Source organism: Athene noctua, chromosome 32 (assembly GCF_965140245.1).
Source record: "Athene noctua chromosome 32, bAthNoc1.hap1.1, whole genome shotgun sequence".
NCBI lineage: Eukaryota > Metazoa > Chordata > Aves > Strigiformes > Strigidae > Athene > Athene noctua.
This window is the reverse complement of record NC_134068.1, coordinates 408,488-433,925: the sequence shown is the minus strand read 5'-3', so window position 1 is coordinate 433,925 and position 25,438 is coordinate 408,488. Positions and strand designations below refer to the sequence as shown.

General features: G+C 56.3%; 2 protein-coding genes across 2 annotated transcripts; both read right to left on the bottom strand.

Annotated features, from left to right (window-relative positions):
• Positions 1–2,409: 2,409 nt before the first annotated feature.
• Positions 2,410–5,239, bottom strand: LOC141972306 (maestro heat-like repeat-containing protein family member 7). Its single transcript, XM_074930191.1, has 7 exons — positions 5,050–5,239; positions 4,769–4,945; positions 4,290–4,445; positions 3,802–3,903; positions 3,323–3,425; positions 3,103–3,162; positions 2,410–2,540 (listed from the first exon to the last, which is right to left on the bottom strand). Exons 1-7 carry the CDS (start codon positions 5,092–5,094, stop codon positions 2,410–2,412), a joined length of 774 nt encoding a protein of 257 aa, XP_074786292.1. The 5' UTR covers positions 5,095–5,239.
• Positions 5,171–6,721, bottom strand: LOC141972305 (uncharacterized). Its single transcript, XM_074930190.1, has 5 exons — positions 6,587–6,721; positions 6,307–6,456; positions 5,999–6,153; positions 5,557–5,708; positions 5,171–5,187 (listed from the first exon to the last, which is right to left on the bottom strand). The coding sequence occupies exons 1-5, from the start codon at positions 6,719–6,721 to the stop codon at positions 5,171–5,173; spliced, it is 609 nt and encodes a 202-aa protein (XP_074786291.1).
• Between the last annotated feature and the right edge of the window lie 18,717 nt (positions 6,722–25,438).

Sequence of the window (25,438 nt, the reverse complement as noted above, 5' to 3'; positions counted from 1 at the left end):
TTTTGAGGGAATATGGAGGGATTGGGGTGATTTGGGGGTGTATTGTGGTTTTTGGGGTGATATGGGGATCTGTGGGGAAGTTTTGGGGTGATTTGGGGGAATATGTGGTATTTTGGGGTGATTGTGGTGGATATGGGGGTTGTTGGTATATGGGGGTGATTTGTGGGCATATGGGTGTTTTGTGGGGTGACTGAAGGGGATATAGGGGGTGTTTGGGGGAGATGTAGTGGGGTGATGTGGAGTCATGGGGGGGATTGGGATGATTTGGGGGGATATGGTTGGGTTTTGGGGTGATTTGTTGGGCTACAGATGAATTTGGGGGCATATGGGGAGGTTTGGGGCTGATTTAGGGTATATGGTGATTTGGAGTGACTTGGGGGTATGTGGGGGCTTTTGGAGTTGATACGTGGAATATGGGGAGGTTCAGGACTGATTTGGGGGGATATTGGGGGTTTGGCGGGATATGGGGTTTTGGGGTGATTTGGGGGCATATGGTGGGGTTGGTGGGATATGTGTGGTTTTGGGGTAATATGGGTGATACGGGGTGATATGGGTGTGTTTTCACAGAATCCCCGAATCATCCGGGCTGGAAAAGCCCTTGCAGCTCCTCCAGCCCCACCATGACCCTCCCCCTGACCCTCCCCAACTGCCCCAGATCCCTCGGCGCTGGCTCAGCCCGACTCTTCAACCCCCCCAGGGATCCCGGGGACTCCCCCCTGCCCTGGGCAGCCCATTCCAACGCCCAACAGCCCCTTCTGCACAGAAATCCTTCCTCAGAGCCAGCCTGACCCTGCCCTGGGCAGCTTGAGGCCATTCCCTCGGGGCCTGGCGCTGGGGCCTTGGCTCCAGAGACTCATCCCCCCTCTCTGCCCCCTCCTGGCAGGGAGCTGCAGAGGGTGATGAGGTCTTTGGGGTGATACGTGGGCTATGGGGGTATATGGGGAATAGTGGGGGTGATTTGGGGGGTTATGGGGGGTTTTGGGGTGATATGGGGATGTTTTGGAGTGATTTGGGGGGATGTGGGTGTGTTGTATTGAAATGGGGGAAGATTTGGGGGAATATGGGGGGTTTTTGGGGTGATTTGCTGGGACATGGACCGCAGTTCAGGGGCCACGTCCCAGGTTTCTGGCGTGATTTTGACGCCTTAGCTGCTGTCGTTCTCATTCCTGGCCCCTCTGTTCCTGTTCCGCAGGGCTGATCTGCCTGGCCGCAGTCTGGTTTCTGGTTCCGTGCTCTGCCAGCAGACGGGGCACGGAGAAAGGGCCCTCAGCGCCGGCTTGGGTGTGACCTCTCAGCTCTCTCCAAGGGGGGTGTCGTTTCCAGAGGGGTGGCAGGATACAGCTGTCCTGCGCTTCGTGCTGACGTCGCCTGGGACATCCCCGCGGGGCAGAACGGCTCTTTCTGCCCGGGCTCTCGGCAGACTGGCAGGGCACCCAAATGTCGTGGTGGGTTTGGTGGGGCTGCAGGGGCGGGGACGGCAGCGCCCAGACACAGAACAACTTGTGTGTTCCGAAGGGAGCTCCAGCAAGGGCGTCACGGGCCGGTGAACGCATCGAGCGGAGCTTCCCCGGTTCGACGCCGTCTGGGGGCGCCTGGCAACGAGAGACCCCAGAATGACACCCACCCCCAGCCCCGTGCCCTGCTCCCGCGCCCGCCGCAGCCAGGCCGTGGCTCAGGGAGTCCTCTGCTGCCGGGAGCTGCCAGCCACGGCGGGAGAAACCTGAACCCCCTCTGCACCCCGGGGCCGAGCAGACAGCGGGGGGCGGCGCTGGGCCCCTGGCACTGCCCCGCTCAGCACCCCGGGGTTGGAGGAGCCTCAGCGCGGCCGCGCTGGGCAGGACGAGCCCAGACAGTGCCGGGAGAAACCGAACCCCCGCCCAGCGCCCCCCGCCTGCGGCCCGGCCATCGCTGCTGGGGGTGCGGGCAGCGCAGGCAGCACGGGCAGGGGCGGGCAGCGCTGCACCAGCACCCCCAAAAGCCCCCAAACTTTGCCCCAAAATTCTCTTTGGACCCCAGAATGCCCCAGTTTGGCCTTAGAATGTTCTAACAACTAACCAGTGCCCAGTGAAATCCAGCCCAGCTCCCCAGTACAAGAGAGGATTTGGTGCTGGGACAAATGGCGACGTGCCAGCTCGGCGCACGGGAGCTTTTTTGTGCCCTGAGGTGTCTCAGGAGGGGCAGGATGGGCCCAAGCTTCCCTCCTCCTCCTCCTCTCCGGGCTGGGTGCGGGTGTGCGGTCCTGGGGGCAGCGGCAGAGGCCGGGGGGGGACCCTGCTCAGCACACTCAGGGGGGTCCCCGTGGGAAGGACGCTACGGAGTCCCAGCGGCTTGTGGCTCCAGCTTTATTTTAAAAAAAATAATTATTCAAGGACAGCCTGTTTCCAGAGCGTTTGGTCTCTTGAAGGCTCATCAGAGCCAGCAGCACAGCGACCGCAGGCTCCATCTCGATGTCGGACTCTGCTCTATGGTCAGGACCGAGATGGTCTTGGCTGCCAGGGACCTGATGGAGAGTTCCGTGTCTTTCCCCAAGGGCAGGAGCGCTGCGAGAGAAGGGAGCAGAGCAGACGTGAGCCCCCAGTGCCTGCAGAGACCCCCAGGACCCCCCCCAGCCCATGCCAGCCCCATCCATCTTCTTCCCTGGCCAGGAGGAGCCGGTGAGAGAACCAGAGCGCCTGAAGCTGCTGCTCAGGAATGACCCGTGTGCCCCCGACACACAAAGGAGCTCAGGACTGGGCCAGACCACAGAGTCATTTTTCTGTTTGCCATACGAGCTGGTCTAGAGTTGTGTGTGGCCTCAACGAGCCCGTGTATTGATCTGAGCATCAGTGTGGAGTCTGGACATCATCAGCCTCCTGGCAAGGGGCAGGACAGAGACGGCTGTCCTTCCCCCACAAATTCCCTTCCTTTCTGGGGAGAAAACAAAATTCCTCCCATTTCAAGACCTTACTAAAGAGATATGCTAACCTGTGTGTCAAAGACACACACAACTTTGTGCAACTGCTCTTGAAAAAACATTCTGAAACTACTCCTCTGCCCCCGGAGCGTTTTCCTGGGGCGGGGCTGGGCACGGCAGCACCTGCCCGGGTTCTGTCCCCTACTCACCATCGCAGATGTGCCACAGCCTCTCCTGGCTGAGGATGCTCTGGCGCCGCGCAGCAAGACCTGGGGCACAGAGCTAATGTCAGAGCTCTGCTCCCCCTGGGCAGGGCTGTCCCCCGGCAAGGACAGCTCCCGAGGGCTCTGGGACCCATCAAGACCCCCAGCGAGCCCCACCAGTGGCGACTGGGTCTGGTCGGCCAGAAATGGGTCCCTGGGGACTCACCGATGAACCTGACGGCCTCCTCCCGCACGGTGGCCTGAGGGTCCTTCAGGTAGGGCAGGCTCTGGAGCAGATACTCCTCCACCCTGCTCCTCCTGTGCGTTATCTGAGGGAGCACAAGGGCACGGGGCTGGTGCGGACCCTCCACAGCAGTCCGGACCAGTCCCTCCCGCCAGCACCCCAGCTCCCTCCCAGTGACTCCCGTCTCCCAGCCAGGAGCCCCGTGGGGCTGGGGGCCAGAGAGAGCCGCGGGCAGAGGGGGCTGGGGGTGCCGAGACCCCTCCGTCCCGCTGCCAGGGCCCAGCTGGGCCGGGCTCTCCTGGAGAAGAGCCCCTGGGGGCTGCGTGCTGGAGGGCAGGGAAGGAGGCTGCAGCTGGAGCAGCGGGGCCGGGGCAGGGCGGCGATGCAGAGCGGCACAGCCCCCCCGGGCACGGCTGCAGCCCCCGTCCAGCCCGCCCCGGGGGTTTGGGGGTTGTCCTCACCAAGCACTCTCCGATCAGGGGTGTCTGCCCTGTCTTGGCCACAGAGCTGAGCCTCCTCAGGCCCAGGAACTTGGCAGAAGCGTGGAGGGTGTCCCGGGAAGCCTGCGGAGAAGCAGAGGCTGGGAGATGGCCCCAGAGCCCAGGGAAGGAGACCTGGCATCCTCCTGCTCTGGGCCTGGCTTTGAGCTGGGGGCACGGGGTGATCCCGGGACCGGCTCCCCTTCATTGCTGGGGCCATGCCGCGCTCTGGGAGCCGGCCCCGGCTGAGCAGGGAACTGCCTGTGCCAGGTTCTCTGGCCCTGCTCGTGCTGGGGCTGCAGGGACCCTTCCTGTGGGGCAGGGGGTCCCCACCTCCCCCTCCAGCTCTGCAGCACGGGGACCAGTGCAGCGGGACCCTGCGGTGACACCTTCCCATTGTCCCTCAGGCCCAGGCCACCCCCGTGGTGTCAGCACACCCTTCCCCGTGACACCAATCGCTGTCACTGCACCTTGGCCACGCTCTCGATCTCCTCGTTGGTGTGCAGTAACAGTGGGAGCAGCACACTCTGCACTGTCTTCAACATTTTTTTCTTGTTTCTCCCCACCACGGTCTTCATCATGTCTTGGAAGAGGCGGATGGAGAGCTCCCGCACGCGGCTGCACTCCTGGCAGGGAGGAGGACAGAGGGAGCTCAGCACCAGCCGCTCCTCGCCCACAGGGAGCAGGGGCGTTAGCGTGGCCGGGGGAGAGGAGCTGCTCTGGGGCCGGATCCTGAACGCAGGAGCCGTCGGCCAGACCTGCAGCTGCGGCTCAACGGCCCCGGAGCCCTGAAAGGCCGCGGAAGAGGAGCGGGGAGGGGAAGAGCCCCCAAAGGCTACACAAGAGGAGCAAGGGGGGGACCCCTGCCCAAACGCTTCCCGCATGGCCACACTCAAGGGCAGCCACCTTGCAGCCATCGCCTCGGCTCAGGCGCCCACGGCAGCCTTACATCATCGAAGAGGGGCAGGAGCTTCTCCGCCAGGCTCAGGGAGATGAGGTTGGCCTCTTCCCTCTCCATGTGACCCATCACGCTGATGAACAACACCAGGGCCTTCGTCTTGACATTGGCATTGGCATCTGTCAGGGTCTCCAGGATGTCGGGGAGCAGCACCGCGAGTTTTCTGGCCTGTACGAAACACACCGTTGCCTTTTTGTGAAGCGGTGAAAGACCCCCCCACCGCCCCAGCCCCCACCTGCCGATGTGGCTCCCCTTGCCGACCCCCCACTCACCATTTCAGGTGTTTTCGACAGCGTGTTGAGGCCCGTGAGCACCATCGAAAGGAACACCGGGCTGGGACGCCTCAGGTACCTCTGGGCCTTGTAGAGGGCAGCAAACTCCTCCGTGTCAATGTTAGCGCAGGCCAGGAGCTACAATGGAGACAGCGGTGAGAGACCAGCAGAGCTGCAGGGCTCCCTCCCCGCACCAGCACGCTCCATGGCAAGGGTCTCCTCTCCCCTTGAAGCCACCTCCGAGTCCCCACGTCTCTGACCCAGGACCAGCAACCGCCTCGACGCTGGTTTCTGCCCCTTCCCGGGGTCTCCAGGCTGCGGAGCTGGGCAGGGGGATGCCGGCAGGGGGGAGGGCAGAGCGCTGCCTGTGCCGGGACGGGCTTGGTGGGGCCAAACCAGCACGGGGTGGCCCTGAGCCTGTGGCACGGGGGTCTGGCTGGTGCTGAGCAGGGGAAGGAGGAGGAGGAGGAGGAGGAAGGCAGAGCGGTGGGGCTGGGCGTGGGTCACTCACAGCCAAGGGGTAGATGCAGGCGTCCTCCGTGGCAGAGCTGAACACCCTGCTCAGCCGCCAGTCCTGCAGCACGCCGAGCAGCTCCGACATGACTCTCCGCAGAGCCCAGGGCACGGAGACCAGCACCTCCCACATGGCCACGGCCGCCCTGCGGAGCCAGAGCCAACTCGCTCAGCAGAGCTGCCTCGGCGCCTCCAGACCCCGGCCCTGCCCACCCTCTCATTTCGGGGTGCCCGGGGAGGCAGAGGGGGTGAGGTTCTGTTCCCACGGGGCACGGGCTCCGCTTGGGCCGGCTCTGGCTGCAGGGGGAAGCGTGGTGGGATGGAGAGCCCTGCCCCTCGGGGATAGCCCGCAGTTTTCTGTGGGTCTGGCAGCCAGACGGCCTCTGGGCCACTCTCCCCGTGGGGAACGAGCCCTCAAGGCTGTCGGGGCCGGTACCTGTCACTCATTGGAGAGATGCCCAACAGGCTCCTGACCACCTCCCTGGGGCTCCACTCCGTCAGCAGCAGCAGCAGCGAGTGCAGGCTGCGCCGGGCTGGCTCCGTGTGGATGTGCTCCACATTTCTGTGGATGTGTCTCAGGATTTCTGGCACCTGGAGGGGACACGGGTGAGGATGGTGCTGCCCTTCCCACCCCTCCCTGCTGCCTTGACCTGGCTTTGGGTGCCCGAGAGAGCCGGGTTAGGGCAGGAGGGAAGATTTGACACGTCTTGGCACAGAAGGACAGTCCAGCCACGGGGCACTTACATCCGTCAGCCAGGACACGGGGTCTGTCATGGCCATGTCCACGATGTCACCGCCCATCTGCCTGTCGTGCGCATCGTCTGCCGTCAAGGCCTCGATGCCCACGAGGAGAACGTCCGTCTTCTGCGAAGGCCGGAAGTATTCGCCAAACACCTACGGGAGGAAGGACGGGGGAAGGCGTGTCACGCTGAGCTTGGCTGAGCAGCTCGACCACCTCTGGGTCCCTTTGCTCGCACAAGCCGATGACACGGACAAGGGTCCCGGCGAGGGGGGAGCTCGTTACCGTTCCCATGTCGCTGCAGTCAAGTAAAGAAAGCAACCAGGCGCCCTCAGAATCCCATCCCGCTTCCTCTGGAATCTCCTCTGGCAGCGTCTCGTCTACACGGAAACACGGAGGAGTCGGTGAGACAACGGCCATCTCGGCCAACCAGCCTCCCAAGGGGTGAAAAGAGCTTGAAACGGGGGAAACGGGGTCCTGGCATCGGCCCCCTCGCTCACCGATCCGCAGGGCCTGGACCAGGGACACCTCGCAGGGCTCCGGCAGAGAGCTGCTCTCCTGGGGAGCCCCCACCTCCTCCCAAACCACCCTGGGGCTGCTGGGGGGTCTCTCTGCCATCCTCAGAAACGGCTGAGGGACGGTGGGGGTTCAGCTTTAGGGAGCGACGGGAAAAGACGCGGGCTGTGCTCAGGAGTCTCCTCGCTGCGCTCCCGCCCTGTCCCTTCCCCGTCTTGTCAGGCACTGCGGGGCTGCGCTGCTCAGATACGGTGCCGGGGGTGACACGGAGCGATGTCACAAAGGGGTCACATTGTGACGCGTCACCCAGGCCGGGTGGGGCAGGGTTCCGCTGGGCGGGGCGGGGACCCCCTGGCCCCCATCGTGTCCCCTCAGCACCTTCCTGCCCCCCGGCTGGTCCCAGAGGTTCTCACACCCCGGCACGGAGCCCGGACCTTCCGCTGCGATCCGACAGAAACCCTCCAGCCTGCCCCGTCTCTCCCTGGCGGTCACCCGCGGCGTTCGCTCGCCCGTGCCCAGTCTCTCCCCCGCGGCCCGAGTAGCTTTCACCTCGGCAAGAGTTTCCCGGTTTTGGCTGGGAGAGAGTTAATTTTCTCCGGCCGGGAGGGAGCACAGCCCCGGGGCCGTGTCTGGCGGCGGCGGGATCTCCGCTCTGTCGGGGTCACCGGCCGGGAGCGGGCTGTTGGCCGGTGCGGGGCGAGCGGTCGCCTTGTGCATGGCCCGTTCGCACCGAGCCCCGCCCGCGGCCCGGCCGGCGCTGCGGGGGGGCGGGCAGCGCGGGCAGCGCGGGCAGGGCCGGGCGGCGCCGCTCCAGCCCCGGAGAGCGCCCGGCGGCGGCGGCGCGGGGACCGTGCGCGGACGCGGCCCCGCCCGCGGAGCGCCGGCCCCGCCCGGAGCCGAGACGCGGCCGCGGCCCCGCGCGACCGGCCCCGGGAGACGCGGCCGCCCCCCCCGCCGCGGGCGCAGCGGCCCCGTCGCGCAGGGGCGGAGGCGCCGGGCACCGGGGCCGGGCGGGCGCGGAGCCCCGCGCGGAGACGGCCGCGGGCGCGCGGGACGCTCCCGCGCAGGCGCACCCGCGGGCACGGGGCGCGGCCCCCCCGCGCAGGCGCGGTCCCGCGCGGCCCCGCGGCGGGGGAGCGGCGGCCGCCCCGCCCGAGCCGGCGGCAGACGGGGACGGCGCGGATCGCCCCGCGGCTCCGCTCCCGCGGTCGGGCTGCGCTCGGGGGGGCGGCCGGGCCGTGCGCGGGGGGGCGCGGAGCGAGGCGCGGGGCCGGCGGGGCGGCGCTGCCGGAGGGGCCGGCGGGGCCGGGGGCGGCCGCTCGGGGCCGGGACGCCGGTTCCTCCGGGCGGGGGATTCCCGCGGGCTCTGCGCGGGGACCCGGGGCGGGCGGCCGGGAACACGCGGGGGGGATCTGCGGAGGGCCTGCGCGTGTTCGTGGGAGAGAGAAACTGCGCGAGGGGCGGATCGAGAGCGCGGAGGAGAGTTAAACCGTGCGAGTAAAATGGGGGCTTCTGGGCGCCAGGGCCGCGTGGAAATTGCACTTTGGGCAAGAGCGAGGTTGAGCGAAGGATCCGTTTTCCCGCTGCTTCTCAGTGGCACCGGGGCTGTGCCAGCTAATTGTCCATATATTTTTTGGCGCGAGCAAATTTTCTGTATATGTGTGGCTTTACTAATAGACTGTGCAAGGGGTTCCCAAGGCAGTTGGGTGTTTTGTAATACAAAGATAAAGGGAAAAGACTCTTGGGAGGAGGAGCCCCGGGAAGAGCATCTCTCCCCATGGAAATCTCATCACTGCTTGGGCCGTGAGGGAGCTGGTTTCTCTCCATGCAATGACGGTACAATTGACCTCAGAGTTTCAGCTGGCGTTCTGACGGCAATGAGAATCAGGCCTTTAACTTTCATCTTAAAAATCTAGATTCTCCTCTGTGGCACAGCATGAGTTTGTTAAACCTCCGGTCGCGTCAGTTGGTCTCCTGTAGCTCGGCATCATAAAGCTCCTGGCAGGGCAGGGCAGGATTGTTCAGAAGGTGTGTAATTCCTTAGCCTGTGCACTCAGTGAGCATTAGTAGTCTTTCATACAAGCCTGCAGAAATTGTTCTGTCCAGTCTGGAAACTGTTGATGTGATGCCAATTCATTTTGTCTTCTGTTCAGATTTCAGCTAATACATTGGCTTATGTGGGGTTTGGATTTCTTTGGGCTCTTGGAGATTCACTTCTTTTCATACAGAAAGGCAGATTTAGTTCATATAGGTGTATCTTTCTATTCAAAACCTGGGCCAGTAATAAGGTGTCGGTATGAAAGTTGTCCTGGCAATACAGAATGTGACAATCCTGTCCTCAGCCCAGGCTGTGAAAGGCTGTTGGTCAAGCCTGGGACCTGCTAAAGTCAGGCCTCCGATACTTTTTAATTTTTATCAAGTTTTCCACTGAAAACTACTTGTGAAAATATACTTTCAAATGTATTAGTTTCCTCTGTCTAAACAAAACCAGATTAATGTGAAACATTAATGTAAATTCAGACGTTAATATTAATCTGTGAGTGGTCACTTTTCTGGTTACTGGGTTTTTCTTCCTGATGTTTACATCGGGTGAGAAGAAATCTTTGTTCACAAAATAGTTTGTGTTAATCATTGTTTACTTTGCTGCCCCGAGAAATGTAAAGAACTGGAAGGTTGACTCTGGAAAGACACTGATGTTTAGAGCATGTATTGGAGATCTCTCAGTTTCGTTAGAAATTGGGTTTATAGATCTACGTTTGGATACTTTTCAGTAAAAAAGGAGCAGGATGGCTGCAGGCTGTAGATGCATAGAGGTCCCTTAGGATTTCTGTGTGTCAGTGCTGCGCCGGGCGCTGCAGCCTGGGCTCAGAGCTCCCCGCAGTTCGTGGCAATCTCTGCGGTGCCCTTCGCGGGCTGTCGGAGTCACTGTGCAAAGACACCGACGGGCTGATGCAGCTCATAGCTCAGGAGTCGTGGGAATCAGCAGAATATACCACAGGGTTTAGAACGGACTGAAGTTTGATTTTATTTTTTTATTTTTTTTTTTTTTTAAAGGGAAATAGGGGTTTTTTAATCATGGTTTGACAACATGGTCTGTGTTCATTACCTTAGGAAGTGCTTTTGCTCTGCAGGATGCAATGCGGGTAAGTCCCAGGCGATAGATAACCCTATTTAGGGAAAACAAGGTACTGTGAAATGTTAGAAGGAGTATAACAAAGCGACCTTGGTAAGTGTTTATGTTGTCCCTAAGTTGTTAGTCATGAAAGGTGGGCTTGCTTAAGAGGAGAAAAGGAAGATAGATGTGATTAAAGAAAAAAAAAAATCTGAAGCAGTTTAGGACCATTTGATCCGTGGTCTTAGCAAACGTGTACTTTGAAAGCCAGTGAATTCTCTTGCAAAGAGGGAACAATATACATGCAGTAACTGAAGGTTAGACTGTGATACCCTTGGGTAGAAAACCCCCAAATAGCGCTTCATTCTGTAAATGGTGCTGCTTGGATCGGTGGAGACTGTTTTTCACCTTTTAAAGGGTGTAACGTTTACTTCACGTGCTATATACTCTGCTTATCCATACAAGCAGATAAATAGTTACTGGGTGTATAGATATTTATACTTTAAAATCATATTTTACGTAATACGTAATATTTTCGATGTATTTTAATATATATTACATACTTATATTTTTTCTGCAAAAAATGATGTACATAACGCAGTAGCAGTAGAGTAGTGCACTACCTTATGGAAATATCTTCACTTCCATCATTTGATTATCCCGTTTCAGGCTGTAAGCCTTTGTCCATGCCCCAGTGCGTGGATCATTCAGTACAGCACTGCTAATGCTGCTTTGGTGAGATGGAGTTCTCATGGGGATGCCTGCTCAAGGGTGACTGTTCCAGAAATGACTGCTCTGTGTCTGACACCCGTGGAGATGAACTTACTCAGGTGCTGGAATTTCCAAGCATTCTGCTGTATCCCCAAATTGAATGTAATTCATCTTCTGACAGAAGTGGGGTCCAAAGCATGTGAGTATCACCACACCTCGAATTACTTAATGCCTTTTCAGGACGAGGATGGGATGATGTTGAACATGTTATGCAGCGTGACGGGCTCTCCCAGCAGAAAGGTCAGACGTGCCGAGATGGTACCGAGGGAGCGTTTGACTGTGGAGGCTGCAGCGGCTGGGAGAGCAGCAACCTTCACAGTGTGTGAGCACCAGGGCACAGGCCGCACTGCCCCGTGTCTTTAAAGCTACTTCTGTGCTAGCCATAAGCTGAAACAGCAATTTTGGAGATGATAAAACCAGGTTCAAACTGCAAATAGTAAAAAGATGGCATAAAGCAGTGGATTAAAAAAGGGGACGTGACTGGCGGTTCTGAGGTCAGGTTGTTATGCCAGCTTCTGCATCTTAGGGGTCTGCACAGTAAAACAAGTGGCATGAGTCCAGTTGGGTCATTTAAGGTTCAATTAACGTTAATTCTCTCCTCTTATGTAATAAACGTAATTAAAATATGTAACTGCACATTTTATAGCACACTGGAAGGCTGTATCACAGTCTGTTTATGGTAGGGCTTTCCTGGCTCTCTGCAGCACTTGCAGTATTACTCGTTAAAGGGTAATTCAGGTTCGTCCATTTGCTGGTTTCAACCCAAGAAGTGGAGTGAAAATTAGGGAAAGCTACAATGCAATAAGATTATTTTTTCCCCCCAGATGGCTTAGCGGGGTGCTCTAGCTGTCAGAGAGGTGAAATATGTGGCCTGACTGAAATTCCAGGTGAGCTGTTGGTCGTCCCGTTGCGGGCCCTGGCAGGTGCAGACAGGCGCTGCTGCGTCTCCCCTGTGAGACAGGGGGGTGCCGGTGGAAGCGCCGCAGTTCTCTTGCCCTGGGCTGTGGAGGGCAGCCGGCCTGTTGGGGCACAGCGCTGTGCTCTGCCCTCTCGCGCTGTGTCGGTGTCTCAAGAGCCCAAGAATTTGGCCTAGAGAGCAGCGATGCTGCGTGCTGTGCTCTTGGCCCAGCACCGAGCTGGGTGGAGACCAGAGCTGGGACTTAAGGACAGGCTTAACCCGCTTGACTGAAGGGAAACATGGACCCCATCTAGCATGCCAAATCAGATGGGGTGTTTGTTCACTTTTCTTAGATCAGTTACATCCTGGGCGATAGATTCCTGCAGCAGTTTCTGCCAGAGTGAGCCTTACTGCCAACAGTCTTTGCTGAATTGTTGCCTGCTGACCTTTTCCTCATGATTTGTACCACTCTGACAGTACTGGCTGTGGATCAGAGTCGAGCTTCAGAACCATTTTAAGAGGCAGATTTCTATTTTAATATTTTCTTTTCACTTTTTGAAGTTGGGGATATCGTATATTTGTGGTCTATCTTACGTCATACTTCCCTGTATGTTACTTAACACCACCACTGAACTGTGGCTTGCTGCAGAACATCCTATATCAGATACGGCAGTTTAATAAACTAATAGATTGATATGCAGGGTCATATTATGCATAGTAGCATCTTTATGTTATTACAGGAAAGGGAGAACAGTCATTTAGGAAAAAATCCAACAAAGTCTTACAGCTTCATGGTTTGATTTTTTTTTTCTTGCCCTTTTCCCCCCCTCCTCAATTAACATAATCAGAATTTTGCCCATGGCATTTCTGAGTGGTGATTTTTCACATGACAACAGTAAGGGTGTTTTCCTTCCGTTTGATTTTATTTTTGACATGGGCTACAAGCGTTAATGGTTTCCTCAATACAAGTATGTTTGATAGATTTCAACGGGCATTTCATAGTATGCAATCATGGTGATGTTCCTGTATGCCTTTTATCTCAATTTCTCAAAAAAATACGCTCTTGAAACATGAATAGAATTTTTCTTTTGTACAAAGGGCTTTACCTGAAGTCCTCAAAGTGCTTGGAATTATTGCTTTGCCTTAATACAGCAGGTGGAAATTTGTTCTGCCGACCATCTTGTGATAAGCGTTCTTCTCTTCAGTAACACTGGCAGTAGGAGTCCCTGTTTTATGTGAAACCACATTCTTTACTGATTTTGCACCACTTTTCCCTCAAATTCTGCAGAATTGTAGCTGCCAGAACTTTCCAGACTGATTTACTGTTTCGCTGAAACCTAATACTAAGTCTTCAGTCTTCTGAGCATCTTTCCCCAGATGCGGATTTCAGTTGTTCTCTTCCCTGACGATGGTTGGTCTTTGTGCTGTTGAAAAACCTGGTTTTCTTCTTTAGGTAATATTCACATTGCTCTACAGTGTAGCTCTTCTTTTAAACGGTGTAGAAAAACATAACCGCCGTGTAGTTGTATTCATCCTTTCCAGCAGCTTTGTGTTTTCTTTCCTTTTCTTGAGTTAAATGAAAACTATTAAAAATGTCAGAAGCTTCTGAAGGTGGGTTTTGGGGGCTGTGACCTCACTGATACTTTACAGGGGAAAAAAACCTACTTCAAAATCGTTTCTATTCTCCTTGCACTGTAGAAAGCACTGAGTTCTCTCAGAGTGCAGGCGTGGTGGGACTAAGTATGACACTATTTAAGATGCCAAGTAAAAATGAGTTCAGATGTGGCTTAGCTCAGAACAGAAGGCACAGGTAAGAAAACCTGAAGCTGTCTGGTAAAACTCACAGGGAAAAACCTTTTCTAAAAGATGCCACCAACATTCCCAAGAATGAAAGTCAGTGCAAAGCTGGTTATCGGGCGTCTGTGGTGTCCGACTTGTCAGGTGTCACTTCAGTGCCACAAGGCAGCAGCTCACAGTTGGAGGTTTCAGCAGCATCCATGGGGTTTGTGCATGAAGACAGACTGTGCTCAAGCTGCATCAGGGCTCCGGGGTTAACTGGCTCCTGTAGGCTCAGTCGCGGCCCCGAGCAGCTCTTCCCATCGCTGAGGGCTTCCTGGAGGATTCTGTTCAGGCCGCACATACACTGGGAATAGAGTGTAACATTGCTGGTGTTTGGGGGGTTTTAAAAGAAAAATTGAGCTGTAGAGCAAAATGCTAAATTTCAATCACACTCTTAAGAGTGATTTTTTTTTCCCTGCTTTGCTAAAACGAGTTTTCTGTTTGAATTTAAATGTTTGAACCAGTTTCCATGGTGCAGTATTTCATACAAGTTTTCATTCTTTTTAAAGTCAGAATAACGAAAGGTAGATTTAATCTGTGCTTTTGCAGGGGGGTATTATACTTTGCTAGCCCACAGTACCGTTTATCAAGGGAAGTAAATTGAGCCACACTTGCATGTTGTGGGTTTTTGCTTTGAGGGTATTTTGTTCCTTTCCTGAGCTCAAGAGTAAATGTGAATATATTACAGATATTAATGTGGTATTCATGTCATCTGAGACAAATTCTTAATTTGAATGAATTTTGATTACGGCTGCCTTAAATATTCCCCCCCCCCCCCCGCCAAAGTTTAACTTCAAAAAGACAAAACTTTCCGTATTAGGGGTTTCTTTACAAAATCCTACTATACACTTTTTTTTTTCTTTTGGAGGTCTTCATAAAAGTTCTGTCTCAGTTTATCAAACAATTCTATAGTCTCCCACGTGCACCAGGCATTATGCCAAGTGCACGGTCCTGCACCTGGGCTGAGGTGGTATCAGTACAGACTGGGGGATGGATGGGTGGGTGGGTGGAGAGCAGCTCTGTGCAGAGGGACTTTGGGGTATTGGTGGGCAAAAATTGGACGTGAGCTGGCAGCGTGCACTCCCAGCCCAGGAAGACAATCGTCTCCTGGGCTGCGTCACAAGAAGCATGGCCAGCAGGGCGAGGGGGGGATTCTCCCCCTCTGTTCCCCTCTGGGAGACCCCCCTGCAGGGCTGGGTCCAGCTCCGGGGCACCAACAGCAGAAGGACACGGACCTGCTCGAGCGGGGCCAGAGGAGGCCACGGAGATGCTGGGGGGCTGGAGCCCCCCCGTGAGGACAGGCTGGGAGAGTTGGGGGTTCAGCGGGAGGAGAGAAGGCTCCGGGGAGACCTTAGAGCGGCCTTTCTATATGTAAAGGGAGGTTTTAAGCAAGATGGAGAGAGGCTTTTTACCAGGGCCTGTAGTGCCAGAGCAGAGGGCAGCGGGTTAGAACTGAAGGAGTATGTTCGCGCTGGACAGAAGGAGCGTACGTTTTTTTTACAGTGAGGGGGGTGAGGCCCTGGCACAGGTTGCCCGGAGCAGCTGTGGTGCCCCCTCCCTGGAAGGGCTCAAGGCCAGGTTGGACGGGGCTTTGGGCAACCTGGGCGAGGGGGAAGTGTCCCTGCCCGGGACGGGGGGTTGGAGCTGGATGATCTTTAAGGTCCCTTCCAACCCAAACCATTCTATGGTTCTAAGTGATAATAAATAAGTAATGAATTGTGCTCTTTCCCAGTGTAGTCCACAAACTGACATCCAAGATAGCATATTTCTGTTTTTTATTTTTTTTTCCCCTTTTTCTTCCCCAATACCTCCGTGGTTTGGAAATAGGATTTCCATAGGACAATCCTTTTCTTAATTTATCACTGTTACTTTTCACAGTCATTTTTCCTGTCATTTCTCTTCTCATGGTACTTTTTCTGTGTGGATGTACTAAATCAGAAACTTGCATGTGATAAATATTCTCTGGTGTTTCTCAGAGAATAGTAAGGTTTGAGGCTCACCAGGCTTGACAGCTGGGAACCTGGAACTGAGCAGCTGAAAGCTGCTCTAGGATTTGGGCATCTGTGTTTGCTGGCACACTTGGAGTTCCTTTGTTCTGCATTTGCTAAAGATTAATGAGAAAGCTGCTTTCTGTTATTCTAAGTGTGGGATGGACAAGCCTAAGAATAACCAGACAGCGTGCAATAGCCACACGCTGCATCTACAAGCACTTGACAAACCTTAGTCTGGAAATTATACTGTTAAAACACGTTCAGAAAAACCCGATGGCTGCTGTGATTATAAATAAAACAGGATGTTACATGTCATAAGAAAAAACCTGGCCAAGAGGAAAGTTATCCTCGGAGGCAAATATCTCCAAATTTAGATGTTTAAAATGAAACTTAGTTATGTGCAGGCTTTTGAATAAGCTTTTCATGAGGCAGGTTTTAATCTGAATCTAATGATGAAAACGTGGTTTTAATTGTGAGTTTGTGGCTGGTGCTTCAATGTGAGAGTGCATTTCCTAGGCTGTCGGTGTCCCTGTGCAGCACTTGAACTGGAGAAGATGTCGCCGGTCAGTAGCTGCCCGCTGATTGCAGTGTTGCAGGTGGAAGTGCTCTGCTCTGTGCTCAGTTTGGTGCCATGTTATTTACAGATATATTACGTTTTAAGGGGAATAGGATTGTTTTGTAAATAAATTTGCAGTGGGAAATCATTCCCAGGAACTTACATGTGTGGAACTAATTGTTTGCTCCACTTTGCTGTGATCTAAATGATCGAAGTCAGATATGGTGTTTATTAAATCCAGAACTTCAAAGGCCTTTGAGATTTCCACAGAATATCATGTTCCACGTAGAGTTACACTTGCATTTTTCTCCAGTGTCTGTTGAAAGCTAATTTTGCTTATTGTTTCCCTTTTTTTTAAATTTTTTTTTTTCATAGCAGTTGTGGTTTTTCTTTAGCTCTTTTCAGTGCTTACAGCTTTTGCAGAGAGACAAATATAAGGGACCCATCATGGTATAAATGCTTGAGAGCTGGAAATCCAAACGCTCCAGCATTTATAACTCCGTGAGGGAACTTGCAGGCAGTGATTTCCTAGAGGAACGTAGAGGAGTGCTGTGAGACAGAGGTTCCCAAGAGGACTAGATGTTGCTTCTTCTGTCCAGGCAGGGTCTGGGCATTGAACACCGAGCTCCAGACCTGGAATTGATGAATTTCGTAAATCTGTGTGAAATCCCAAAGCTGATGCGGTTAATGAATGAGGCAGCTAAGCTGGGGATTTCCAGCAGCCTCCCCCGAGGGACCCAGGTTCAGGGCAGACAGCAGCACTGCGTGGGGCGATGGGCTTGAAATTCTTTAGACAGCCACCGGCTGCCCAGCCGGGTCAGATGCCAACAGGAAAGTGAGTTTCAAAGGCTGGACTGTCTGCCTAGACAGCAAGGGAGTTACTTTGGTATGGCTGACTGTGTCACTGCAACCCTTGCAGGAGAGAACTCCCGGCTTCCTTAACAGCTGGGGCTGGGGACACGCTGGCCTGACAGCCTGAACGGGAAGCACTCCCTGCCCTGGTTTTGCCTTGGTTGATCTCTTTCAGACATATTTTGCAAACACATTCATCCTTCTTGAAGGCAGTAGATGTGCTGTAGCAGGATAATTGCAGGGGAATAAATATTAGATAAGCTAGGGAGTTATTGAATACACCTGAGGCATTGCTTAATCTTGTGTTGGAGCAGATTTCAATATTACTTCTGTAATATTCTTTTAAGTGAGAATCAGATCTTAGCCGGGAGTGCAGGGATAAGCAAAGAAGGTGCAAGTGCAGGAAGAGGAGCATTGGCTCTTTTATCAGGGAGGAGCTCGCCGGCACAGTTTTGTTCACAGCTGCTGTTGTGCAGTGCCAGCACTGCCTAGATACTGTTAGATCTGGCAGCCTGTGTTACTCAAAGCCACTGGGGCCGTCCAGCTCGTGCTGCCAGCTCATGGCTCACATACAGTGTGTCTTACCCTTCCTCCGAGGGGTTGCCCTGAAAGTACTTTTTTCAGTCTCACGGTGACTGTCTGAAGCCCAGTTATGTCACTTGTAGAGGGAGGCCACCAGCGACGCAGTCTCAGGTTTTGAGATGCTTTTGACACTCAAATGTTCTAAAACTCTCCAATTTCTAGTTTTGCGATGAGACTGAGTAGGTGTTCTGAATCGCAGTTAGGGAGTACTATGGGCTATCAACCTGGCAAATTCTAAACACTGACACGTACTGATAATGGAGGGAAAACACGTTCCTTGTGTGCACCTTTAACACCGTGACTGATTGTTCACAGTCAGCAGATCTGTTACGTTTATGTCCAATTGCAGAGCGATTCTGTGTATACATGAAGCGTGTTTCTGCAATCAGCAGTGTTCAGTGAAATCGAAGTTCAAGAAGCTGCTGTGCTGGTTCCTGCTGCTGCAGTCACCCCGTGTCCTGCGGAGGAGGAGGCTCCCCAGCCCCTCTGGTTTCACGCTGCAGAGCGAGCCAGGGCAGGTCCAGTTCTGCGAGGGGAGAGGATCTTCATGTGCCCGGTGTGTTTGTGATGGGAACCCGTCTGTGCCAGATTCCGAGTTAATGCTGGTCAGTTTTTCTTCCCTAAGCTCCTCGCAGTGAGTAAACAGCTCAGAAAAAGAGTTAGTGTGCAGTCTGCTCTTGGACCGGAGTGCTGCAGTGCGGGGCTTTTGAGGAGAAGCTGAAGAACAGTGGCAATATATCCAACAGTTTTATTTTGCACTGTCTGAGTTTGTGTTCTGTGCTGCCACGTTGGATTGAACAGACAAGTGGAGGACAGTGTCTGTTGTCTTAAATTTGTAGAGTTTTCACTTGCCACGCAGTTGACATTTCAGTAGGAATCAGCAGATGTCCTGTCTGCACACCTTGGGAGCAGAATGAGCACCAGCCCGGGTCTTTGCATTGACTCAGTATTAACTGTTTTCACCTTGACAGCGTTGTTCTGGAGTGCTTTGCTCCTCTTAAAATATTTTGTTGCATTACCCTTGAGATCAGCCAAATCCTTGTTACAAAATCTAGAAAGAGATTTGGTTTTGCTCTCTAAGTGTAGAAAAAGTAGAAGGTAGTGAGGTCTAAGGAAGAAAGATTCTCTTTTCTTGCATTTGTCCTTAGTAATAAAGAAAAAAAAAAGTATAGAAATGTATGGTGGGAGGGGGAAGAACCAGCATTTTGCAAAGTGTTTCCGAGTGCTTTTGCTTGCTGTTTTAATTTCCACAGAGCTGTGTGAGTTTGCGTGTCAGTCAACTGAAAGTGATGCTTTGCTTTGGTTATGACCTGAGACTAAAATTAATGTTGCGTAGGGCTCGGTATATGTAAATCGATATATAAATGCTGCTGTAAGTATAATTAATAGCAAAAGACAAAGTCAGGTTGACTAACAGAGTTTTTAATTAGATTAATATAAACCATTTGTGATTTAATACAATGCTGTCTACAAAACTAGATACTATATGCATGCCTGTGAAATCAGTTCAGTAACATACTGGGTCCAAATTAGCTGTTCTTACCATTTCCTCGAGTGAAAAGAAATTTGAGTTTTCTGCTACAATTTCACCAGTCCAGTATCACTAACGTACATGGGGAAGATGCATTAATTTTATTGCTGGGCATTCAGCCCTGACCTATCCTGATTCTTGTTGACTTAGAACTGAACTTTGCAAATACAGCATCTGGCAAAGAAAATCTTTCGCCTAATTTGAAATCATATTCAGCTCAGTAAGAGCAAGATATTGGAAATGCCATTGTATTACAGCTCCTTTAGATCTTCCTTTTACATTCCAGACTCTCCAAGTTAGAAACAGGTTGGTGGGTCACTGCCCGTTAGCAAAGAGCAGATGGTATTTATTACTGTGAGCAGTAAAGCATCTGTCTGTGGGAGGGAGAAACCCAATTAGCCCGATGTTGATTGTGCTTTTAATGTTGTGGACTTAGTACCTATTTCCATACCTGCGTGTGTGCTCAATATAAACTTACTGAATTGTGCCCTTTGAAAAGGGGTCAGTGGTGCGCTTCTACAGTCTGAATCGTGAGCATTCGTAGGAATACTGGTGTAGATAATGTCCTTCAAATGACCCGGTCTTAGCTACACAATTCCAAGAACCCCTTATTACTTCACTTGCATTTTATTTGGTTCTACATAGTCAAAAGCCCGGCTGCTTGAGGCTTGGCTAGGACACCGAGGATGGCTGTTAAAAGGCAGGTGGCTTTTTGTCCTGCGGAGGCCGCCTGCCCTTGATCCCACAGACTGTGACATAAACACAAGGCAAACTCCTTGCTAGCTCAGCATCTCTGCAGTTGTTAAAAATACTGATCTTCTTGAGCAGCTTTCCATTAAGGAGCAGTCAGCCCTCAAAAGAACGGGCGACTCTTTAGAGACGCGGGTTGGGATCCGGCGTGACCTCCGACCGGTGGCTGGTTTGCCAATAGCTCCGACCTCCCTGACGTGGGCAAAAACTGGGTGCAGGGGCGGGTGCACGCGGGGTGGGTGCGTGCGGGGGGGCGGGCGGGTGCATTCTGCACGCGGCAGCGAGTGTGTGTGTGTGCGTGCGTGCACACTCGGGGTGTGTGTGAACACTGCGCCTTGCGCTCTGCGTTCCAGCGTGTCTCTTGCAGCGCGGGTGTGCGCACGCCCCGGGTGGGCATCGCACCTTCTCTTTGTCCCCCGCGGGTGTCTCCAGGCACCGTGTGTGTGCGCACGTGCCCCAGAGCTCTCTGCGTGTCACATCGATTTTTCCTGGCCTCTTCCTGGCCCCCACGTGCCGGTCTTCTCTGTGCCGGGGCGGCTCTGAGCACCCTCCTCTCCGGTAATCAGAGACCCCATCCATTTATCTCATCTCTGGAACCTGGGGAAGCGGCTCAGTGACTTCCGAGGGGAAAAAAGAGGAGGGAAAAAAAAATTTTAAAGGGTTGTTAGTCAAGAGTCCCCAGCTGGAGTTGCCACTTGTACTAGAAGAGTGCCAATGGTGCAGATGCGGAAGGCAGAGGAGCTCCGTGGCTGCCAGCCGGGCGGTGCTGGTGGCAGGGCCGGGCCGGGCAAGACCTGCCCGCAGCCCATCCCTGCGCCCCCGCCCCGTTTGCATCCTGTGAGCCGTGGCCACCGCGGAACGTGCCGGGGCTCCCTGGGCGATGTTGCCGTGGCCACCGCGGAACGTGCCGGGGCTCCCTGGGCGATGTTGCCGTGGCCACCGCGGAACGTGCCGGGGCTCCCTGGGCGATGTTGCCGTGGCCACCGCGGAACGTGCGGGGCTCCCTGGGCGATGTTGCCGTGGCCACCGCGGAACGTGCCGGGGCTCCCTGGGCGATGTTGCCGTGGCCACCGCGGAACGTGCCGGGGCTCCCTGGGCGATGTTGCCGTGGCCACCGCGGAACGTGCCGGGGCTCCCTGGGCGATGTTGCCGTGGCCACCGCGGAACGTGCCGGGGCTCCCTGGGCGATGTTGCCGTGGCCACCGCGGAACGTGCCGGGGCTCCCTGGGCGATGTTGCCGTGGCCACCGCGGAACGTGCCGGCGCTCCCTGGGCGAGGGGCCCGCGGCCGGGCAGTGGCGCAGCGGACGAGCCATGGGCTGCATCAGCAGCGGTCCGGCCGTCCCGGCGTTTGTCGCCCCCAAACCCCCCCGCGCGCCTCCGGCCCCTTCCCCTTCCCGCCGCGCCGGGACCCGCCGCCCCTGTTGGCGGTGGCGCCGCTGGATGTCCCGGCGCGTTGGCGCCGCCCCCCGGCCCGGCCCGGCCCCGGCCCGGCCCCCGCTCCCCCCGGGGCCGGCGGGGAGCCGCTGGGCCGAGGCCGCCGCCTCCGTCCCCGCCCGCCCCGTCCCCGCCTCCTTCTCCCCGGGCTCCCCCGCCCGCCCGCAGCCGCTCGGCAGCCCGGGCGCCGGCCCCGAGCCCCCGGTGCCCGGCCCGGGTCGGGAGCGGCCGAGCCCGGCCCCGGCACGGGGCGAGGGGGCCGCGGTGCCGGAGATCGCCTCGGCGGCCCGTCTCCGTTCCGGGAGCGGCGGGGAGCGACGCGCGGCCGCAGCGGCGCCAGGTCGGAGCGGGCCGGGCCGGTCGGGCCGGGCCGGTCGGGCGGGGGCCGTCGGGCGGCCGGGGCGGAGCGGTGACGGCCCGGTCTGGCCCGCAGGGAAGGAGAAGGGGCGGCTGGAGGAGCTGTACCGGCAGGGGCCGCTACTGGGGAGCGGCGGCTTCGGCTCCGTGTACTCGGGCACCCGCCTCTCCGACGGCAGCCCGGTAAGCGGCGGGACGGCGGCGGGGCGGGGGGAGGAGGAGCGGGAGGAGGAGGCTCATCCCGCCGCTCCCCGTGGCTTGCAGGTGGCCATCAAACACGTGTCCCGGGAACGCGTCGCAGCGTGGGGTGAGCTGGTGAGCGACCGGGGCTGCCGGGAGAAACCGGGGCGTCGCGGGGCGGGGGATAAGGGGAGGCCCGAGAGGGTGGGAACGGGAACACCGCGGGGGGAGCGGGCGGGGAGTCGCGGGGGGACGCGGAGCATCCCGGGGAGGGGCTGCCCGGTACCGGGGGGTCCGGGCGGGGGGCGCTGGAGCACCCCCTTGGCAGGGGGATGCCCGGGCACCGGTGGGGTCGGGTGGGGGCACTGGGGCATCCCGGGCGGGGGCTGCCGGCCCCCCGCCCCGTCCCGTCCCTCTGACGGCCCCGCGGCCCCCCGCAGCCCAGCGGCGCTCGAGTCCCGATGGAGATCGTGCTGCTGAACGCCGTGGGCTCCTCCGGCTTCCGCGGCGTCATCCACCTCCTCGACTGGTTCGAGCTGCCGGACAGCTTCGTGCTGGTGATGGAGCGTCCGGAGCTCGCGCAGGATCTCTCCCGTTTCACCATCCAGAGGGGATCCTTGTCGGAGGAGGTGGCGCGGGGGCTGTTCCGGCAGGTGCTGGAGGCCGTGCGGCACTGCGACGCCTGCGGTGTGCTGCACCGGGACATCAAGGGGGAAAACATTATCATCGACCTCGCCACCGGTGAGCTGAAGCTCATCGACTTCGGCTGTGGCACTTTCCTCCAGGACGCGGCCTACACCAGATTTGCCGGTGAGCCCACACCCGGGGGGCTGCTCCCGGCACTGCACGGCCCGGCCTGGCCGGGCACCGGTTCCCCCTTTGGAGGGGGGGGGAATTAATTACTCATCCGGCTGCCAAGTTGGGTTTTGGCGCGGGGCGGACGCTGTGAAAGGGGAGCCGGCTCCCACCGCTGCCACCCACCCTGCCCGGGGCTGGGGAGGGGGGAGCCAGCCTGACAAAAACAAACACCCGTGGGGGTAGCAGAGAGGGGAGGCATGGGGCTCTTGCGATTCCGTATGCTGGCCGCCGGTTTGGTTTGCAGGCGTGGGAGGGCTTGGGCTGCTCTGCTCCCCTTGTTTGCCTTGGCTTTTAAAATTTTTTTTATTTTGGGCTAAGGCAGGGGGGAAAGGCATGGTTTATTCCCACCTGTAGGGGTTTTTTGCCACCGGTGCAGCCCCCGTGTCCCCAGGGACGCTCGGGTGAGGGTCCGGGAGCCGGCAGCATCCGCCTGACGAGCTCCGCCTGTCTCCCGCAGGAACACGCCTGTACAGCCCGCCGGAGTGGATCTGCTACCACCGCTACCACGGCCGTTCAGCAACAGTCTGGTCCCTGGGCGTCCTGCTCTATAACTTGGTCTGCGGGGACGTCCCCTTCGAGCAGGATGACGACATCATCATGGGCCAGCTCTTTTTCCTCCAGCCGATCTCCCTCGGTGGGTACCCGGCGTCGTGGCGGGCAGCGGGTTTGGGAGATGGCACCAGGCGCACGAGCATCCCCGCTCTTAGGGCTGCGAAGGAGGGTGGTGTGTCGGGGTCAGCTGGGGGAGGTGGCACGTGTCCTGCCAGCCTGCTCTCCAAAAGAGCTCCTGGACCGGGAGGTTTGGGGTAGCTCTGAGCACAGCCAGCATGGCCCGGGCACTGCGGACGGTGGGGGAAGGTGGACAGGAGCCTTCTCTGACCGGCGGTGTCTCGTTTCTCTCCCCAGAGTGCCAGCGTCTCATCAGGTGGTGTTTGTCCTTGCAGCCTTCAGATAGACCGTCCTTGGAGGACATTTTCAACCACTCCTGGCTGCAAGGCGCTCACCACCGCTAGGAGATGGCAGCCACCCCACCTGCACGCTTTGGCCCGGGACCCTGGCCGGTAACAGCTCCGGGCCTCTCCTGGCCATAAGGAGCCAAGAAGACCAGGCTTCCTCGCCACCGTAGCCTGAGCAGGGATCGTGGGGACCACGCACATCCTGTCCCGAAGCTGGGCTGAGACCTGATCTTCCAAGTGCTGGTGGCCACCATCCAGCCCAGCTCTCCTGGGCTCCATCTGAATGACCCTGTCTCATTTGCTGGTCTTGCCAGTAATTTTTTTTGTTTGTTTTGGTTTTGGTTCTGTCATCGGTGGAGAGAGGAGACCTTATTGCAAACCGACTGTTTTTGGTGGCTCCCAAACATCTTCCTGAGCACCTGATTCGGGATGGCGAGAGGATCAGAGACCTTACTGCAAAGAGAAGCTTCAACGGGGGAAAGACTTGGGGGGAGCGCAGGTACTGTGGCCGAATGGCTGCCTCCTCCCCTGTCACCGTGCCAAGTGCCTTCAGCTGAGATCTGGACTGTGCGGGAGGAAATACTTGAATTTTCCTACACTGCTGCTTTTCCCAGACTCGCCTGGGTATAGACTTCCTTGTCCCCTTTCAAAAATAAAACAGGTCAGAGGACAGCTGGGAGCCAAGCAGGCGATCCCTCACCTCCCGTGCCTCCACCTCACCTGGATTTTCTGGGTTTCTTTGCTTCCCAGTGCCTTCACGAATGCACAACCAATGCAAATGAACAGAGCTGTAAATGTCTTCAGAGTTAGACAGGAGTGAAGTTTGATCTACAGTGCTTAATAGTGATGATGTTTGTCACGGTCCACTCGTTGGACCCGTGATGGTTCGTTTGCTACGATCTCGAAAGTGCAAAATTAAGGTGACCGCCTGTGATAGTTTTAAGCCCTGCCGGGACCGGAGACCACGTTGCCATTGTCCCTCCCCCACCCTCGGGCACAAGTAGGGCACAAACTCGGGGTTAAAATAAGAAGAAATTTAATACAACAGTGTAATAAAACAATCTGAACAACAACAGTAGCAATGATAACAACAATAAACAGTAATGAGCGTAAACAGGACAGAAGATATACAGAGAAATACCGCAGTGGGTACCGACAGCCCGCTCGCGCTGCTCCCCGCCACCAAAGCCACAGAGGCAAAAGCTTCCCGTGCTGCCGCGCCGGACCTGACTCAGCATGGTGTGAGTAACCCGGCTGGAGATCCCTTCCCCCTCTCTGCCGGGGAAACTTAACCCTATCCTAGCTGAACCAGGACACCAACACCAAAGGGGATAGCAGTAATCAAACAGTGAAACTTTATTGTGTTGCCCGTGAAGTGGCATGCAATAGTTAGAGACGGGTAAAAGGTAGGAAAAAGGTAAAGTTTTAGAGAGAGGGGAGAGAGAGGTTATAGCTACCCCCACTGATCTCACGACGTCCTAACGGTCCCGGGTCCAGCTGGTGCTGCGTCGTCGATCGCCGTGGTCCTTGGTGGGGAAGCTTCCCATTTTCGTTGTCCAGAAGCCATCCTTTTATGCTCAGTAACACACCTTGCTCCACCTCCGCCTCGGGGGTCTCCGCCCTTCTCGAGCGAGGCCATCGCACATGCGCAGGGAGGGGTGTCCGAGGCGTGGTCAGTCTTGGAGGCGGGCAGCCTTCCACCAGGAGGGGTGTTCTGGTATTATAGTGAAGCAAAGTTCGTCTCAGGTTCACGATTTCTTCATCGATGTTATGGCAACAGTCGCGACCCGTCTTTTTGGACAGCGGCTCTGCGGTTATCTCTAACAGCTCTGGCTGGGCCCAGGCACCGAACAATAGCCCAGCACTCTTTGTACTGCACGGCTCAGGCACTGCAGAACAGCCCGGCACTGCGCGTGTCACCCGGGTCAGCGCTCGGGGGAACAGCCCGGCAC